This window comes from Oncorhynchus tshawytscha, linkage group LG32 (assembly GCF_018296145.1).
Source record: "Oncorhynchus tshawytscha isolate Ot180627B linkage group LG32, Otsh_v2.0, whole genome shotgun sequence".
NCBI lineage: Eukaryota > Metazoa > Chordata > Actinopteri > Salmoniformes > Salmonidae > Oncorhynchus > Oncorhynchus tshawytscha.
This window is the reverse complement of record NC_056460.1, coordinates 11,010,418-11,030,791: the sequence shown is the minus strand read 5'-3', so window position 1 is coordinate 11,030,791 and position 20,374 is coordinate 11,010,418. Positions and strand designations below refer to the sequence as shown.

General features: G+C 42.3%; 1 protein-coding gene across 2 annotated transcripts; it reads left to right on the top strand.

Moving 5' to 3' along the window:
* The first annotated feature begins 1,333 nt into the window (after window positions 1-1,333).
* LOC112245785 (zinc finger protein Gfi-1b) lies at window positions 1,334-20,001 on the top strand. 2 transcript variants are annotated; one of them, XR_002952804.2, is made up of 9 exons: window positions 1,334-1,821; window positions 2,152-2,216; window positions 3,269-3,613; window positions 3,829-3,989; window positions 4,414-4,557; window positions 5,750-5,915; window positions 15,816-16,443; window positions 17,257-17,301; window positions 19,446-20,001. XR_002952804.2 is itself a non-coding variant. In XM_024413942.1 (7 exons), exons 3-7 carry the CDS (start codon window positions 3,340-3,342, stop codon window positions 6,474-6,476), a joined length of 909 nt encoding a protein of 302 aa, XP_024269710.1. In that variant the 5' UTR covers window positions 1,338-1,821; window positions 2,152-2,216; window positions 3,269-3,339; the 3' UTR covers window positions 6,477-6,865. The 2 variants fall into 2 exon arrangements, 1 of the variants encoding a protein (XP_024269710.1); XM_024413942.1 differs by lacking the exons at window positions 15,816-16,443; window positions 17,257-17,301; window positions 19,446-20,001 and adding an exon at window positions 6,313-6,865 and having other exon boundaries at window positions 1,338-1,821.
* Window positions 20,002-20,374: the final 373 nt, after the last annotated feature.

Genomic DNA, 20,374 nt, shown 5'->3' with positions numbered 1-20,374 from the left:
AGCACTATTAGACACTACCAGACAGTGTCTAATTTACACATAACACAAACACTATACTGCTGTTCAGAGATGGTGCTCGGACGTGGAGCTCCCCAGTGTCCCAACTACAACTGGTATAACTGTGACTAAAATACTTTTTGATACACATGAAGATGCCCTCTGATTCAGTATTTGTCATCCATGTAGTTTTATGATTAGCGTTGGTATGGCTATTCTTTGATCTGAACTAAGATCATGGTTAAAATCTTAGGGTGTGGCGAATGGTAGGGTTCCATGTTTAAATCTTATATAGTGCCATAATGTAGGTAGATTTATACATAGTATATAAATTACATGTATATCAAATGCAATTTTCATAGACAGTACAGCATTTTCACTCTGGTTTAGGGTGGTGTTCACCAAAAATATCTCAAAGGTGAAGGCCACTGTTGAGCTAGGACTGAAGGAACCCCAATATGTTTAAGTTTTTTTTGTTATTATATATATATATATATATATATATATATAACACAATGTTAGAATGAAACTGGAACACTATACATGCCATTGTCTGTGTCTCAAAGAAGAAAGAAACAAAACATGGAGACTCCCCCTTATGGACGGTGGCCTCATGCATACCCTGGGTTGTATTCATTAGGGCACACAATGTAAAATATTTTTAAATGTTCTGCAACAGAAAACAAACATTTGTGTTTATTATTGGACACGTCCATTGAAGTCCCTCCCGGTTTCAGTCACTTTTCTTCCGTTTGGTGCCTCAAACACAACCCTGGTGTAGGACTTCTCTCATGTATGTAACAGCAGGTCGGTATCCACTTTACTCCCGCCAACCTTGTTCACTCTCTCTTGCAATTCTACCAATGTGTTGTCAAGTATATTAATGACAGTAATAAAGATGATATTAAAGACAATATTATGAAAACATTTCAGTGTTTTGTACTTGATGATGATTGACATGAAATGAACATTGACACTACACATTCACAGATGCCATGTTGAGGTGGTACGGTGTTGTTGTGCCGACTCGAGCGTTGTGTTGATTGTGTGCACCCCTGTCTTCATTTGGATATAAAATCCATTGTAATCTTCCATTGAACCTGTTATCCTCTCTGGCTCGCTGTCCCTCTCTCTTATAATTCTCTCCCGCTCTGCTCATCACGACATTGGGTTACCAGTTCATTTCTGTGTGGGATTCCCCTCTCCATCGTGCTCTGCTCTAACCTCCATTTTGAAACCCCCCTCCTGTCTCAACACTTGTGTGTGGCGACACTTTCTGCGGAACGTTACTCAAGTGACCCCCACCATGCTCCCCTCATCCAATTTCTTGTTACTTGGTTTTCTCTTGCCTCACTTCAACACGTCTTCCTGTTTTGTGATCATGTGAATCATTGTGATATAACAGTGAAGTAGACTGACATTGGCGATGTGTATACCAACCTCAAGTCAAATAGGACATTTGGCCATTTGAAAGTGAAGAGATTAGAGCGAGTACATCGGGACTCGTTTGGTCCTATATACTGTAGCAAAACAGCGCTGAGTGGATTTTTAGTGCAACAGAAAGAACTGTTGCTCGGCAGTGGTGTCGGTCTGGTCTTTCTGAGGAAGCGCTGTGGTTGAGGTGGCTGCTGCTGAGTGGAGCGGTGCTACAGACATGCTCTTCCCCATCCGCGTCATTGGACTTCACTGAACACAACATCTGAATACAGTTTAGAGCTTAAACTTGAGCATATAGATATATTTTTTTTTCTCCCTGTAATGTTACATGATTTGAGCTTCCTGTTTTAATTTAATTAGTTCACTAGTGGGAGATTCGGGAGTAAGGTAAACATTTTGGCATATCATATTTTGATATTTTGTTTAAATTCATTTAGAATTTGAGCCAGAAAGGAATTTGTTCTGCCTATTTGCTTTGTGAAATGTTGACATTTTGTATGCCTTTTCAAAAAACGTGTTATCTGGTAAATTTGTTTGAAACACTTTTTTTGTAGTGAGGTTTTCAATTTTTCATCGCTAGCCATAAAGGCATAAATGACTTCTTGCAGTCTTCAATTCCATCCTGCAATTAAGATTAGGAGTTTATTTTTGCTTTGTGCTTTTAGGAAATGATCATGTACAGTATTTAAAATCAAAGCTCTGCTGTCCTCTCACCAGGTGACTTGACTGATGACATCTTCAAGACGGCTAGCTGCAGAGATTTGTCATTCCTCTTTTATAAGGTGAGTTTACCTGCATTTACCTTACCAAATGAATTCGGCCAATGTGTTCAATCTAATCATCATTCATCTCCACCAGTGTATCTGCATCATACTTAATTATGCTATTTCAAATGCCACCCTGTATCTGTAACATTACACAGTCGAAAGTGTTCTGTTTTATCCAGTGATCCATTGGCCCTTGGGCAAAAGATTGAACTATTCTGCCTAGTAACATAGAATACTTCAAATGAGAAATATTTGATATCTGAAGCTTTTAACCAGTATAGTATGAATCCGGCATAGGAAAAGAAATCAAGTTTTTATATTTTCGGAAGCTTTATTGCCCCTAGTCTTATATCTTGTTACGTCTTCAAGTCTCTTACTATTTGCCACCTGTAAGGCTGTGCAACCAGAGGGGGGAGAGTTCACTTTGTGAGTCGGGATAATACATAACGGTCTGCTGTGTTTAGTTGGATTTTGGTGGTAGTTGCTGTGGAATGGTTTCATAACACTGCGTGCTAGTATTATGTGGACACAGTTTATGCAGCAATCCAACCAAGCTCAAGAGTAATGAGTTTGTGCAATGACTTGGCTGAGACGATCTGCCTAGAGATGTCTCTGTCAATTGGACATTACATGTCAAATAAATGACTTCCTTTATGAATATATAGGAAAAGCTCTGCTGGGAAAACTCAGCATTTCCATTCAGCATATTTGAACTGATTTCAGTATGGAGTTCGTTTTTATGGTTTCAAAATGTTGTCTTCATAATTTTAGTGTCAGCAAAACCCACAGTACTGTTACTTTAGGAGTGGTTGTGTGACCAGGGCCTGTACTTAGAAAGCATTTCCGATTAGGTGTGCTGATCTAGGATCAGGTCCCCCGTGGTCCTGTTATCCTATTCATAATGATCTGAAAACGGATCCTAGATCAGCACTTACACTCTGATAAGCTGTATGAATACGGCAGTGTGGTATGTGACTGTGTTAGTCAAAGCATTGCTGCCACCTGCTGTATGTTGGTTGAATAACACCTGGACTATTATGTCAATTGTCATGTACTCCATATTGCAGGGCCTTCTTCCCTTCCATTAGATTGAGTCTACAAAACCCTCTGTGCTCCTGCTGCTTCTCGCTTCCCCACCATGCCTCGCTCTTTCCTGGTGAGGAGGGGGGGCTCTCACCCTCTGCGCCCCAAAGCAGGTAGCCCCTGCTTGGGCACGACCCTGGTGCCAGTGGGTCCCTCAGAAACGGACAAGAGGCAGTGGGGTACCCTTCAGGGACAGCCGTCACCGAAGAGTGCAGTGTCTCTAGTGACACACAATGAGGTCTACCCACCACAGCCCTCTCCACCTCCAGCCCTCCACCCTGCCTCACATAGCCCCCCTTACCTTCACCCCACCAGTCCCATGTTTTCAGGTAGGTGTTGAACACTGAGGCTCAGCTAACACAAGCTCATGTACATCTGCCAGTTTTGTGTATTATCGTTCTCTCATAATCATTCATTATCATACAATGTTCATTCAAGTTAAGACTGAAACAGCAATGTGTTCAAGACCTAGAGATCAGTGATTGCTTGTAAGATGGGGCTAATTAACGTAACTTTTCAACCACCTGCTATTCCCCATCTTAAGGTGATAGAGCTGCGCTGCACCACCACTCTCCCTCCCAGTTGAAACCTGGCAGCCCTGCTGAAGAGGTGGGCTCTCCCCTCCTGGGAGAGACCCGACACAGAGACTGTCCCCAGATCAGTGACCACAGGACCACTGGGACTGAATGTCCACTGTGTGGAAAAGTTGGTGGATGATCCCAAATCAGTTTTGTTACTCTATCCATCTGACAAGTCGTCATTGCAAATAATGATCTGTTCTTCATTTATTTTACCTGTATAAATAAAGGTGAATTATTAAACATCTATCCTCTCCATCAAAAAGGGTTGATATTAGTTATAAGAGAATGCTATGTTTGCTTCCATCATGGATAATTAATAATTCTGACTCATTGGAATACCACTGAGGTGATTGGATAGACCTACACACAGCCTTTTTATTAACCAAAGGTCAAAGTGCAGAAATTGAAGCCTGACGTGCTTTGATTGTCTATTCTGTTTCTGACTGGAAGTCCAGTGTGAGGATTAAATTAAGATAATAGGTCAATTCTATTTACTGCACTGCTCTCCCCTTCTGCAAATCACATGAAAGTGTTTGTTTTCTTTTCAGAGTTTCTTTTCTGTCTCCAGTCTGGAGTCCCACGTCCACAAGTCCCATGGTGGCAGACACAAGCAGTCGTCATCAGCACAAACAAAGACTAACAGTCAGCCGTACGGCTATAGGCCAGACCTGGTTTTGAGCTACAGGGTCAAGGTAGGAATAACACACCTAATGAGGCAAATAAAGGCCTGTTGCCTGCCACATTACATGTATAATAAATGGTTTTAAAGCAGCTCTGGGGTCAGGTCTATTCTAATCAGATCACATTGTGACGTCATGATGCGGCACAAAGTTCCATCCCACCTGAAAAGGCTGATATTGCAGGCATTTGTTTTTCATACAGCTCCTATAGAAAAAGGGCATTATCATCATTTCACAATTTCAGAGTGTTATTACCACCTCATAGTGTGGAAATATCATTTAAAAAAATGTGAAATTAAGTTATTAACTGCACTGTTCTGCTAAGATATATGGAATTGTTTTAAGGCCATACCAAGGATCATTTAGCTATTTGATTTTGAATTTTAAGACTCATTGAAGTATCAGGTCTTTACTGTTATTAGGCTATACAAACGCATTGAATATCAGATTCACTACATGAAACAACAGATAGTCCCCAAAAAATATCAAAAGGAAGTTTGTTCTGAGGTGTCTCTCCTATATCTGAGAAATTTAAGAAAGATCAGGAAACATTTGTTTATTTTTATTATTATTACTTTTTTATATGTGTATTTAACCCCATATTTTGGCCATTAAATAGTCTCCATATATACTATCATAATTTTTTTCAGCTGGTACCAGGGGACCATCAGAGCGTCCTAGAGCAAATCATGTACATGTTCGTGAGAGTCTCAAAATAGTTTGAGAGACGTCAAAATAGTTTGTAGGACATTCGGAAACACCACAGCCGATTTTGTGAGGAGACCGATTTTCAAGATGTCTCCTGGTCTGACAAACACCGCTCTAACTCTGTCAACTTTCACCTCAGATGTGAAAGTGCGACATAGGCGGATGTGGTGGATTGAGACGCATCCAATGCAAAAACAACATCTCTCTATCTTAAACTGACAGATTTTTTTTATGGGGAGTTTTTAAATGCTGATTAGATTTCCACTGGACATCGACTTTAGGGAGTTTTAAGAGTTTGATGCTAGTTATAAACTATATACAAGAAAAAACACCACAGTAGACCCTATTCATGACTATATGGCCTATACTCATTTTTGTTTGGTGTAAAAAAATAAAAATAAAGATTCATTACACTACTCTTGAAACTGTGAACCCAATAAAAAAATTTTTTTCACAAAATATATGGCCATATATGCTTTGTTCTCATGTGTTTCAGGAGCGTACGTTTGGCTGTAAGGTGTGTGGGAAAGTGTTCAAGCGCTCCTCCACCCTGTCCACTCACCTGCTAATCCACTCTGACACGCGACCCTACCCCTGTCAATACTGTGGCAAAAGATTTCACCAGAAATCTGATATGAAAAAACACACCTTCATTCACACTGGTGAGTCGATATGTATTTTCTGGAAATAGGGATCTTTGTCACAGTCACGTTCGAAACGTATTAACTATTTTAAATATTTTTAAAAAACAATGGGAGTGGTAGGGGCATGTGATGCCTGTTAAAAATGAAAGTGACTGCATGCCATATTCCGGCGACGTGGGAAGTGATTTGGCCTTTAAAATAAATACATTTAACAGCCAAGGCATGCCCCTAACACTCCCATTGATTTGGATTAAGTTAGCTGAAATTTGTAGTGGCTGTTTAATTAAAGAAAACTGAACCATGCATTACAGTTTTTCCTGGCTCACTTTCAGGGTGAGGAACCATCTAACATTAAGTTATAAAAGAGTGAACTTCCCCTTTAATACAGTATGTCCCCTCTGCCCTTCTATTCCAGGTGAGAAGCCCCATGTGTGCCAGGTGTGTGGCAAAGCCTTCAGCCAGAGCTCCAACCTCATCACCCACAGTCGTCAGCACAGTAGCAGCCAGCCCTACCACTGCCTCTATGGCTTCCAGCGCAAACAGGAACTGGGACAAAACCAGAAGAACTACCGTACATAGACCTTTAGGTCAAGACCCTGGCTAAGAGCTGATCTGAGTTCAGTTTTCACAATCGGGAGATTGGTCATAGCTGATCCCAGATCATTTTTTTCATTATAAGGGCACAACTGGACAAGCTTAACAGAAGCTGGGGATGGATGGAAGAACAGATGGATGCTCCACAAAAAATTCTAACAAACATTTACCTTGACTGTAGTTGAATCCCAACTGTATATTTTGCCTACATATATATTTCTGTTTTTTCAGTGTAATCATAGGGTCATATCTGAAAATATGTTGAAAACACCTTTGAAACATTTCAATCCCATTTATATTCCAAAGTATCGCTTTCTTAAGTGTGTGCATTAAAACTCTTTGTTGTCCACTTTCAGATTTGGATAACAACAAGATATTATTGTTATGAATGAATGAATGAATGATCATTGTTTTTTTTAGTGATCAAACTCCCTTGCTTTGTAATGATTTACCTCTCGGGTGGTTTTAAAGGTATGTCACTTTGAGATAAAAAGTAGTTCAACCGTGTGCAACGCCCGCGTAGGTTCTCTGGAATTCTCTGGAAAATGAATCATTATCTTCATTCTCTTCAATTCTCTGGTACGGAAACATTTACCTGGATTTAAATACCTGTGATGGGCTGAGATAGCCCCCTCTCTCTCTGTCAGCGCTTCCCTATAAAAGCACAGCCAAAAGTATTGCACTAAAACACCTGATCCCTTCGAACCTTCAAGCCCCCCACTGCACCACAGAGGAAGAACACACAGACACAGGTAAATACATCATTTAAAATACATGCTTTAGGTTTTAGAATCACTATTGGCCTTATTGTGACCTCATCCCCAGGCTTAATTGCTACAGAGAGAGAGCCGGCTGGGGACAAGATTAGCCTCATGGTGACATACAGCAGGGACGACAGAGAGACCTTACATGTTGTGTGTGGATCAGTCATTCAAAAATCATGTTAACCACTGTTAATGCACACATAGCGAGTCAATGTAATTTATTATTCGATTTGAAGTAAATGTTTTGTCCTGAACTAATTTAAGCTTGCCATAACAAAGGGGTGTGAATACTTATTATAGGTACTGTCTGTAGTGTAGCGTCCTGATGGTGGTGCTGTTTAAAGTTGTCTACTATTTTAATTCAAATTCAATCAATTAATTGGAATGAGAATTCTCAAATCAACTCTGATTTGACACCCACCCTGGTCTCGATTCAAGACTTAAAAACAGTTTCAATCAGTATACAGACCAAGACATGACAAAAGACGTATGTGCTGCCAGTTTATGCAATGAGGGGTGACTTCAATGCATGTTGTACTGTGCTTTACATTTACATTTGGAGCATCTCAGTGTCTCTCTTCCTCGCACCCTCTTTCTCTGTCCCTCTCCATTGTAGCAACAATGGGTTAGGGAAAGAGTACTCCAGCTTCAGGCACAGACAGCCATGACGACAGCCATGACGACAGCCACGACAGCCATGACGACAGCCATGACGACAGCCATGACGACAGCCATGACGACAGCCATGACGACAGCCATGACATATCAGGCGTAAACGTATCAGACCAAAGCATATAAGGTGGTAAGGCCGATATTTCAACTGGCAAATCACCAATCAGGCCAGTATGTAACCTAGTCCAGCAGGAGGGACTCCTACATTCCTACATTTATATTTTATTATTGCGCAATGTCACTTAGCCTATGTGGCCCATCCCACATGGGATGATAAGACACATTTATATTAGACATTTCAAAGAATAAGAAATGACATGTCCATATCCATTGAGCTCCAAAAGTATTTGGACAGTGACACAGTTCTTATTTTGGTTCTGTACTCCAACACTTTGGATTAGAAATGATACAATGATTATGAGGTTAAAGTGCACACTGTCAGCTTGAATTTGAGAGTATTTTCATTCATATCATGAGAACCGTTTAGAAATTACAGCACATTTTGTACATAGTCTCCACATTTTAGTGGACCAAAAGTATTTGGACACATTTACTTGTGTATTACAGTAGTACAAATTTGACTATTTGGTCCCATATTTATAGCACGCAATAACTACATCAAGGTTGTGACCAAAAACATTTGTTGGATGCATTTTCTGTTTGTTTTGGTTGTGTTTGATGTTTTTGTGCCCAACAGAAATTAATAATTAAAAAATATATATATATTATTTCACCTTTATTTAACCAGGTAGGCCAGTTGAGAACAAGTCCTCATTTACAACTGCGACCTGGCCAAGATAAAGCAAAGCAGTGTGACACAAACAACAACACGGAGTTTCACATGGAATAAACAAAAGTACAGTCAATAATACAATAGAAAAATCTATATATCGTGTGTGCAAATGGAGTAAGGAGGTAAGGCAATAAATAGGCCATAGTAGCGAAGTAATTACAATTGAGCAAATTAACACTGGAGTGATAGATGTGCAGATGATGATGTGCAAGTAGAAATACTGGTGTGCAAAAAAGTAAATAAAAACAATATGGGGATGCGGTAGGTAGTTGGATGGGCTATTTACAGATGGGCTGTGTATAGCTGCAGCAATCGATAAGCTGCTCAGATAGCTGATGCTTAAAGTTAGTGAGGGAGATATAAGTCTCCAACTTCAGCGATTTTTGCAATTCATTCAAGTAATTGACAGCAGAGAACTGGAAGGAAAGGCAGCCAAAGGAGGTGTTGGCTTTGGGGATGACCAGTGAGATATACCTGCTGGAGCACGTGCTATGGGTGGATGTTACTATGGTGACCAGTGAGCTGAGATAAGGCGGAGCTTTACCTGGCAAAGACTTACAGATGACCTGGAGCCAGTGGGTTTGGCGATGAATATGTAGCGAAGGCCAGCTGACAAGAGCATACAGGCCACAGTGGTGGGTGGTATATGGGGCTTTGGTGACAAAACGGATGGCACTGTGATAGACTGCATCCAATTTGTTGAGTAGAGTGTTGGAGGCTATTTTGTAAATTACATCGCCGAAGTCGAGGATCGGTAGGATAGTCAGTTTTACGAGGGTCTGTTTGGCAGCGTGAGTGAAGGAGCCTTTGTTGCGAAATAGGAAGCTGACTCTAGATTTAATTTTGGATTGGAGATGCTTAACATGAGTCTGGAAGGACAGTTTACAGTCTAGCCAGACACCTAGATATTTGTAGTTGTCTACAGTCAGAACCGTCCAGAGTGGTGATGCTAGTCGGGCGGGTGGGTGCAAGCAGCGATCGGTTAAAGAGCATGCATTTCATTTTACTAGCATTTAAGAGCAGTTGGAGGCCACGGAAGGACTATTGTATGGCATTGAAGCTTGTTTGGAGGTTTGTTAACAGTGTCCAAAGAAGGGCCAGAAGTATACAGAATGGTGTCGTCTGTGTAGAGGTGGATCAAAGAATCACCCGCAGCAAGAGCGACATCATTGATATATACAGAGAAAAGAGTCGGCTCAAGAATTGAGCCCTGTGTCACCCCCATAGAGACTTCCAGAGGTCCAGACAACAGGCCCTCCGATTTGACACACTGAACTCTATCTGAGAAGTAGTTGGTGAACCAGGTGAGACAGTCATTTGAGAAGCCAAGGCTGTTGAGTCTGCCGATAAGAACATGGTGATTGACAGAGTCGAAAGCCTTGGCCAGGTCGATGAAGACGGCTGCACAGTACTGTATTTAAAGAACAACCAGGCATCCTCTACTGACAGTGGAGGATGAGGTCAATATCCTTCCAGGATATCAAGGCCAGCCATAGAAAAATGATTGAAATTCTCGATTAGAGAGGCCTGCTGCAGCATAAGTGTTTTAGGGAGCGTTTGATAGTGAGGAGGGGTGGTCGTTTGACCACGGACCGATGCTAGTGCAGTAACGGATGCAGTCAAAGAGGCAGTGATCTTATATAAGATGCTGAGATCCTGATTTTGACAGGAAAAAAGCAGAGGTGATTATTTGGAGGGCAAGTTGGTCAGGATAATGTCTCATGAGAGGGGTGCCCATTTTGGAGGGCAAGTTGGTCAGGATAATGTCTATGAGGGTGCCCATTTTTTCAGATTTAGGGTTGTACCTGGTGGGTTCCTTGATAATTTGTGTAAGATTGAGGGCATCTACCTTAGATTGTAGGACGGCTGGGGTGTTAAAGCATATTCCAGTTTAGGTCACCTAACAGAATGAGTTCTGAAGCTAGATGGGCGCAATCAATTCACATATGGTGTCCAGTGCACAGCTGGGAGCTGAGGGGGGTCTATAACAGGCGGCAACAATGAGAGACTTATGTAATGTGTCATTTGCAATATAATATTTTTCTAAACACTTCTACATTATGTGGATGCTACCATGATTGCGGATCATTCTGAATGAATGGTGAATAATGATGAGTGAGAAGATTACAGAGAAGATTACATACCCCCCCCAAAATGCTAACCTCTGTCTGTTATTGTAATGGTGAGAGGTTAGCATGTCTTGGGGGTATGATATTTGTGCATCCACTGTTTGACATCTTCCTAGCAAATTATGTTGAGGGTCTCCCCAAATCCTACATGATCACTGACGACAAAGGGGTGAAGTTCGCCAACACTGGAAAGATCTATGAGGATGTGGTGGATCACACCGGCAAAAAGTGTGGACTGCGTATCCGAATGGTGGTACCACGAAAGCACATTGTTTCTACTCAAGGTTCCTCTGTGTTCAGGGGTATCGAAAGTGCGGTATGGTCCAGGTGTGGGTATAATAGACACAGTTCCTGTTTCATGCAGTTGTCAAGAGTGGTGGCTATGAAAATAGAGGCATGACAAAAAAAACATATTATCCTAGTCCTCAGGGTGGCACCCCCTTGAGGAGATAACGGATGGGAGACTGGCAGCATGTTCCGTCCAGTGGCGGGCATGCGCAGTTTCACCATGGGTGATGAGAATGGTGGCAAGGGGGTACGGTCTGCAGTTCGCTGTGCTTCCTCCTCCTTTTTGTGGTGTCATTACGACAATCGTCCCCAAGGTCCTAGCACCGGTCTTAAAAGACACATCCTCTCCCCTTAGCCCTCAAATTAAGTGGACACTTCTGATGACGTACCACGACGTCTGACGAGTTTACACTTGCAGGGCAAGGGGCGAGTGAGGAAGGAATTCATTTCAAATGGATCGCCCTTGCCTGGAAATTCGTCACTCGTTCGTCCCGCGACGATTGTGTTTTCAGCAATCAGTAGCTTGTGGGTGTTTTTATAAGCGCTACAGTAAATTAAGATTGCATGTCTACTTATATTAACAATATAATTATTAATATACGCTTACTGTATGATAGCAAATTAATTAGCTAACTAACGTTAGCCTGCCTAGCTGGAACTTTTACGAGATGTGTTTGTGCCGTCATGTGCATTAGTAGCACAATTTCTAAATGATTTACATTTGTTTTAACTTACACTTGTACGTTGACTTCATATTGACGTTGAGGTGTTAAGTCTTAGCGAATGTACAATCATCGCAAATTGAATTATGGGGCATTTCAGGCCCCAAAGTTAACATAATTATACACTTGCAAACTCGAACGAGGGCTGAGGGGCTTACGTTGCAAACTTCCCTTGCTTGGCTAATCATTTGGACCGATGACAAAGATGGCCGTGGGGATTCCCCCAAGGGCATAAGGCGAGGGTAAGTGGAGGACGGTGTTTTGAGTTTGAAACGCAGCCTTCGTCTCCTCTTCAAAGGCAGGCAATTCGGTTGGTCCCCGTGTCAGAAGTACAGAGCGATTGGTACAGCCAGTACTGCTTAGTTCCCAAGAGCGATGTAACATCCTCATCATGGACTTGCTTGTTTTAAACAAGCACCTCAAGGTTTGTAAGATCAAAATGCTCACACTTCTCGGGCTATTGCAGTCGGTGCTTCCCAGCGATTGGTTCATGCCCATAGATGTGAAGGAATGCTTATTTTAATGTATCTATATTTCCTCCCCACAGAAAGTTTAGAAAGTTTCATTTGAGGGTGCGGCCTACAGGTTTCTTCGCCTGCCTTTAAGGGCTCTCCCTATCGCCCCTCACCTTTTCTATGGTGGTGGAGGCGGCTTTGGCACCGGTGTGGTGCCAGGGGATCAGAGTATTGGCCTATCTGGAAGATTGGTTGGTCGTACTGGAGTCGAGGGAACAGGTGGAGCTCCACACTGGCATGCTGGTTTCCCATATTCATTCTCTGGGGTTCATAGTGAATCACAAGAAAAGTTGTTTGACTCCGCTTATTCAGTTTCTGGGTCTCGTTCTGGATTCGGTTCGGAATCCATTGTTTTTTCCCCAAAAGAGGGTTGCATTCCGTCTCTGTCTGGCACGGTATCAGCTGGGGAACCCTGTGCCTTTTCGCTTGAGCCTGCGGTTATTGGGTCTGATGATCTCTGATAGTGGTTCCTCTGGGACTTATGTTGATGCGTCTATTTCAGCGCTGAGTGATTGCTACGCGTCTGGATGCATCTCGCCATTGCCATTGGTTGCTCAAAGTATCCAGTATCCCTGCCTAAGGGCGTTGACTCTTTGGAGGGACCCCTGACTAGTGTAGCAGAGTGTTCTCATGGGCCGGGTAGTGTTCATGGGCCGGGTGATCACGACAGACACATCCTTACTGGGATGTGGAGCACTGTGTGTTGGCTACTCGGAACAGAGGGATTTGGTCAATAGCTCATAGCTGCACATCAGTTACCCAGAGCTACTGACTGTTTGCTAGTGCTGAGGCATTTCCTTTGGATGTTTGAGGGCCAGCATGTGTTGGTTCGGTCTGACAACAGGACAGCGGTGGCGTACATCAACAGGCAGGGGGGGGGGGGCGTGGTCTGTCTCTCCTAAACCTGGCCCGTTATCTGCTTGTATGGAGCATTGCACATTTCCTGTCACTCAGGGTGACGTATCTTCCTGGATCTCTCAATGTGGACGCAGATCTTACTTTCCAGGGGGGTCCTCTCTACATAGTAGAGACTGTATCCTTCGGTTTTTGCCCAGATATGGGTCCGGTTCAGCAGGACCGTCGTAGAACTTTACGCATCGCGAGAAAAGGCACATTGTTGTCTTCTTCACAAGGAGTGATCAGGGCACTCCGATGGGAACTGATGCTTTGGCGTATCAGTGGTGGCTCCCAGTTGGCCCAGACAACCCAGAGTTCCCAGAGATCATCCGCCTGTTGGGAGGAGACCCGTGGAAGGTTCCATGTCGTCTGAGCTATTGTCCCAGGTGCAAGGAAGAGTTTGGCATCCACAGCCACAGATATGGGATCTGTGGGTTTGGCCCCTGAAAGGTTGAATTTCCCTAGCCAGGGATTTATCCTTGAACGTAATCGACTATACAGTTGGCACATGCACCCTCTACGAGAGGGTTTAAACATGTAAGTGGCAGGCGTTTGAAGGTTTTCTGTGGGTTTGAGCCTCGGGCTGCTGTGGTTCATCCACTCTGGTTGATGCTATGCAGCACACGTGCACTTTATCAAGTCACAACAGGTGTTCTGCTGTTTTGGACTTGCAGTTCCTTGTACGAGTTCTCACATTTCAGGCTCGCATGGTAAGTATTCTTGGAACCGTGGGATCTATGGACTCGGGCTGCAGTGGCAGCGTGTCAGTGCGCATAGCCAAGTTGCAGCCGGTTCTGGTTCCTTGACTCTGACAGTTCAGGTTTGTTGGGTATGTATTAGGGGGAAAGGTGGCTTTTGAAACCCCTTTTTTGGAGGTTGGGGCCTCCTAGTTTGGTACCCTCTGAGCCGGCTTGGGGTGTGCTTGTATGTCCCCATATTATGTTATACCGAGTGACAGACTGAAAGGGAACGTACAGTTATGAATATAACTACTGTTCCATGAAGGAGGGAACGAGGTATAAATTATTTTGGCCCTCTCCTTCGGGGGGTTTAGGCTCGCTGAAGAGCGGTACTGAATTGAGGAAATGAATACGAGCCCCGGTATTTTAGCCAGGAAGGCGGGCTTATGAGGGCGGGTTTGGCATCCATTGGCCAGGTTGGGCGTGATTTCTTCAGGTGAATCTGATTGGTCAAAATGATATACCATAATATACCATAAATGAGGTATGGTATACCTAATTTACAGGAGGTTGGTGGCACCTTAATTAGGGAGAACGGGCTCGTGGTAATGATGGGACGGAATCAGTGGAATGGTATCAAATACATGAAACACATGGTTTCCAGGTATTTCATGCCATTCCATTTGCACCCTTCCCGCCATTATTACGAGCCGTTCCCCCTCTGCAGCCTCCACGGACCTCATTCCCTCCTTCAGGGAACAGTAGTTCTATTCATAACTGTGCATGTTAAAGCAGGGTTGGGGTGAATTCCATTTTAATTCGGTCATCGAAATGGTTTTGACCACAACCTTGGTTCAAAGTAGATACAGTTAATGAAATATGTGATATTGTGTATTATCACCAGGACTGTTTATTAAGGTTTTGATTCCAGTTATAAACTATATATAGGAAAACACACCACAAGCAAACCCTATACATGACTAGATGGCCTATACCAAGGTTATTGAACTCTTACCCTACAAGGTCTGAAGCATATTGATTTTCTGTTCTACCTAATAATTAATCCCTCACACCTGGTGTCTCAGGTCTAAATCAGTCGCTGATTGGAGGGGAACAAAGAAGAAATAGTGTGGAACTGGTTTTGAAGTCCAGAGTTGAGTTTGAGGGGTCTATGCTTTATGACCTATATTAGTTTGTTTTAGTGTAAAAAGGATTCATTTAACTTCATATGAAACTGTGATTTGAAATGAATGTGACAACCCAATAAATAAAATGTTCCACAAAATATATGGCCTATATGCTTTGTCCTCATGTGTTTCAGGAGCGTACGTTTGGCTGTGTAAGGTGTGTGGGAAAGTGTTCAAGTGCTCCTCCACCCTATCCACTCACCTGCTAATCCACTCTGACATGCGGCCCTACCCCTGTCAATACTGTGGCAAAAGATTGGCAGAAATCTGATATGAAAAAAAAACACACCTTCATTCAAACAGGTGAGTCAATATGTATTCTATGGACATAGGGATATTGACTTTATCACGGTCACGCTAGAAAATTATTAACTATTTCAAATAAAAGAACAAAAAAACAATGGGAGTGGTAGGGGCATGTGATGCCTGTTAAAAATGAAGTGGCTACGTGCCAGAGTATGTGGGAATATATAGAAAATGTTTTAAAAAACAGCCACTCCCATTGATTTGGATGAAGTTAGCTGAAGTTTGTAGTGGCTGTTTAAAGAAACTTAAACATGTGTTAGTTTTTCCTGGCTCATAGACTACTTTCGGGGTGAGGAACAATCTAACATTACATTATAAAATAATAAACTTCCCCTTTAATACAGTATGTCCCCTCTGCCCTCCTATCCCAGGTGAGAAGCCCCATGTGTGCCTGGTGTGTGGCAAAGAGCTCCAACCACATCACCCACAGCCGTCAGCACAGTGGCAACCAGCCCTACCACTGCCGCCTCTACGGCTTCCAACGCAAACTGGACCTGAGACAGCGCATATACCTTCAGGCTAAGACCCTGATACCAGCTGATCTGAGACCAGTTTTAATAAGCAAGAGAACAACTCCACATAGATAGCAACTCAGAGACTCTTACATGGTCAGAACTGACCCCAGCAAATGTTTTAATTCTTAGTCTGATCATCGTTTTATTATTTTAGGTGCTCAAACTCCCTTGATTGTCTGTGATTTACTTGTCAGGGTAGTTCAAGGAATGGTACTTTGAGATAAAATACGTTTTAGTGTTTGACATCTAAATATACAGCTCTTGTGACGCCCACGTCGGTTCTCGAACTGAATCTTGCTCTTCAGTTCTCCGGCACATAAACTTTTACCTAGATTGGGCTGAGAACCCCCCACCGACCCTCCCTCCCTCCCTCTGTAAGATCTACCCTATAAAAGCAGAGCCATCTCTCCACTCTGCACTAGAACACCTGATTACTACAACCTTCAAACCCTCCACTGCACCAAGGAAGAACACCCAGACACAGGTAAATACATTATTTGAAATACATGCCTTAGGTTTAGGTTTTAAAATCACTATTGGCCTCATGGTAATCTCATCCCCAGGCTTAATTACTACAGGGAGAGCCGGCTGTTGACGAGAAAAGCTTCTTAGGCTGCGTTTACACAAGCAGCTCAATTCTGGTATTTGTTTCCACTAATTGGTATTTTGACCAACCACATCAGATCTTTTTCAGAACTGATCTGATTGGTCAAGAGAACAATTAGTGAAAAAAAGATCACAATTGGGCTGCTTGTCTAAACACAGGCATGGTGGCATGACCTAAGCAGGGCCAACTGAGGGAACTTATAGATATGGTGTATGTCTAATGAACATCGAATCAAATGGCCACCCAGACTATTTGCATTGCTCACCCACCCCCCCACCATGGACTCTGTACCGGTACCCCCTGTATATCGTCTCGCTATTGTTATTTTACTGATTTTTTACTGCTTTAATTGCTTGTTCCTTTTATATCTTGTTCGTATTTTTTAAACCGCATTTGGCACATGTGACTAATAAAATTTGATTTAATATGTATGGGGTACAGTGCAGAGATGGATCAGTCCCAAATTCAATCCATTTTAGTTGTCGTTTAACACACAAAGTTAAAGGGGTGTGAATACTTGTTATAGGTACTGTCTGTAGTGTAGCATCCTGATGGTGGTGCTGTGTATAGTAGTTTACCATTTATTCAAATTCAAGAACTTAAATCAATCAGCCATTTACATTTGGAGATTTACTTTCTCTCCGTACCTGTCATCCTCTTTCACGCCTCTCTTCCCCCTCTCTCTGGCAGCAATGGGAGCTAGTGGTTCAATCAACGTCAACAGCGATGCGCAAGGTATGTAACCCAGTCCAACTGGAGCAGGGACTCATTTCTTGCCATTTAACCTGTGGCTCATCCCACATGGGATTCTAAGTGTGTGTGTGGGGGGGGAACGACATGTCCCCCTCAATATTCAGAACAAGTTGATTATTCCCCACCAATAAATTCTTGTCGGGGTTGCCCCCCCCATATAGCATACTAACATGTCGTAAGCAATGGCAAAATATGTAGAATTGCAGGAAATCAGCTTTAACGGTCAAACTCCTTTCTCAATTTTCAAACAGAAATGGGGTGTGCCTTTGGTTCATTGTGTCACTCTGGTCATGCGTGCTGTGAACGACGTAGCTAGCTCATTAGCTAAGCCAGCCACTTGTAACTAGCCAGTATCTGCTGACGTCATTTCATGGGATTTGTTTTTGGACGGAAGCTGTAGAGATGGCACTTCTGTAGCCAAATATCATGTGCATTTTATTTTTAAAACATTAAATAACCTGGTATGATGGTGCATAGATCAGTTAGTTTAAAGCGGTTATTTTTGCATTTTTGACCAGTGTTTTTAGATTTCTATGAAATATTACCTATAATGAATTACAATAGGAGAGAAATAGTTTACCTTCCAAAAATATTTAATTAAACATGTTGGAATGGTGTGGGCGTATACTGGTCATTAAATATTCGTGCGAGTAGACTGCTGATTGGCCAGCTCATCTGCTTCAGGAGGACGACATCCTCGGACGAAATAGCAAGCATTTATGAAACAGGTCTGTTTGAGATACAAGTGTGAGGTTTAAGTGTTTTTTTTCTCCAATTTATGCTTTCGCCACGAATATGAACTTAAGTGAGATTTTCACTGGACAGTTACTTTAAAACTGCATCATTTTCTCTCAGCCTCATGGAAAAATTTGTAGAGTAGCAAGAAATTAGCTTGAAATCTGCTACATTTCTCATCATGGCAATCTGTGAAGAATAGCAGGACAAGAGCTATAAAACCTAATCTCTGCCCCATGGCAAAGTGTAGAAATGCAAGAAATTAGCTTTAAAACTGCTTAATTCTCTCAGACTCATGACAATGTGTAGAAAACCATAAAACTGCACATTTCTCTTCCCCATGGCAAAATGTGTTGAAATGCAGGAAGTTCAAAAATGTCCCTTCCACTTATACCGCATTTTCCTAGTACCCCTCCATACACCCCTCAAGAGAGGCATAATAAGTCATGTCAAACTGTAGAATTGCAGAAAACTTGTTTTAAAATGGCTTGTAAGACTATGCTAGTGAGTTTGTAGTGTACTTTTGACTAAAGGCAGTAGCGGGTGGATTGTTTGTTAACTGCCAATTGGGCTCCGGTTAGTGACCAGTATCCATTACGCCGATTCTGTTGCAAAACGTTTATTAAAACAGAAGCAAACGGAACGAAACAGGGAGGGACCTACCTGAATTTGTCCAATAGAAACTCTCATTTTGCCCCGTTTTGGTTCTTAAACGGTTTCCATAATTAATACACAACAGGACAAGGACTCCAGAGAACATTTAACCATTTATTGTAGCACAAAAAGTGTCCCAGCACAGAGGGCAATCACATGAATAAAGACTACTTGAAAGAGTATGATTGAGTATGGTTTCTGTGAAAAGACACAGAAAGAGGCATAAGAGTTTACATCAACAGAACAACAATGCTAATGAAGGAGTCCAAACATACACATCAAAAGTTGGTAAGTTGAACTAGGGGTTAAACAATGAATGTAGCGCAGATAACACTCATGTTTACCCTGAACGCATACTAGTGAAGTCAGGCGAAGGCTGCCAAACCAAGAAATGTTTAGTGTGCTTGGCAGACATAGTTATAGGGTCAGGTGACAGGTCACCTGATTTTCATTTCATGGTCACCTGAGAAGTCACCTGACTTGGAGGCCTTCTTGGTATGGAATATTGTCATTATCTGTCTAAACAATTCTAAACATTTACATTTTAGTATTTTCCAAAAGGTGAACAAGTGTGTGACTCTGTTGCTCTCAGCAGTCTTCCTAGCAACACCTAATATTGACAACCACATTTCTTTCAGCACTGTCCAGTATTGACTATCTCTCTCCATCTATCTCGCTCTTTGACTATCTCTCTCTATCTCTCTCTCTCTTTCTGTTTCATTCTCTTGTTCTCTTAGGTTGTAATATAGCCAACGCAACAGGTGGCAAAGTGCGTCTCTACTACAAGTCAGAGAAGATGGCTCTCAGTGACCTCATCGAGGGGAGTCATCTCAAGAAGGGCGACTCCATCCTCATTCTGGAAGGCACCTTTAAGAAGAGCATTCTCCCACATAACCTCTATGTCACTGGCTTCCAAGTAGAAAGTGACAATTCACATAGTTGCCCTAAGGAATCCCCACTGAATGGGCTGAACAACCTCCTGGCAGAGTATGCACAGGGTCAGCCCAAGTCCTACATCCTCACTGTCGATAAAGAGGTCAAGTTCGCCAAGACCGGAGAGATCTGGGTGGATGAGGACGGGGTGGATCACAACCCCAAAAAGTAACGCCACCAGGGAACCTTCTGTATCTTAACACCCTTTATTAATCACAGATTAAACTACATTACGTGTACAGATTTAAATTCAAGAGATTCAATCACAGATCCATGAAATGGGGTGTTCTTACTGCTAATGCTTTTTTGTATAGTAGAAATCAGCAACTATACTTTTTGACAAATAAATGTGTAACCAAACTGAGAAGTAAGTATGTGTTTTGTAAGATGTTATTATGATAAGAAACTCTGTGTGTGTGTGTGTGTGTGTGAATACATTACATGATTGGGGTTGACACCAGATATCCTACATACTTATTTTAAAAGTGGTCAAGAACACAAGATTGTAGTCATGTTATTTCAAGCATCCACAGTAATGGTGCAAGACACTTGCAAGGAGCACAAATAATTAGCGGAGAAAAAATGTGCACATTTCCTCTACATTGGATTTGAAAGTCATGTGAACTAGAATGTTAGATATATGTAGTGTTTCCCAACTAAAGGTTTGATGAGTTGAATCCAGCATGTTAGTGCTAGGGCAAACACTCAAATGTGTATCCCTTTGGGGCTAAGA

Excerpts from the sequence above, each read along its gene's own strand:
- LOC112245785 (XM_024413942.1), top strand. The coding sequence starts at position 3,340 with ATGCCTCGCTCTTTCCTGGTGAGGAGGGGGGGCTCTCACCCTCTGCGC. Across the intron at positions 3,614-3,828 it reads CACCAGTCCCATGTTTTCAG|GTGATAGAGCTGCGCTGCAC; the intron begins GTAGGTGTTGAA and ends CCCCATCTTAAG. Across the intron at positions 5,916-6,312 it reads ACACACCTTCATTCACACTG|GTGAGAAGCCCCATGTGTGC; the intron begins GTGAGTCGATAT and ends CTTCTATTCCAG.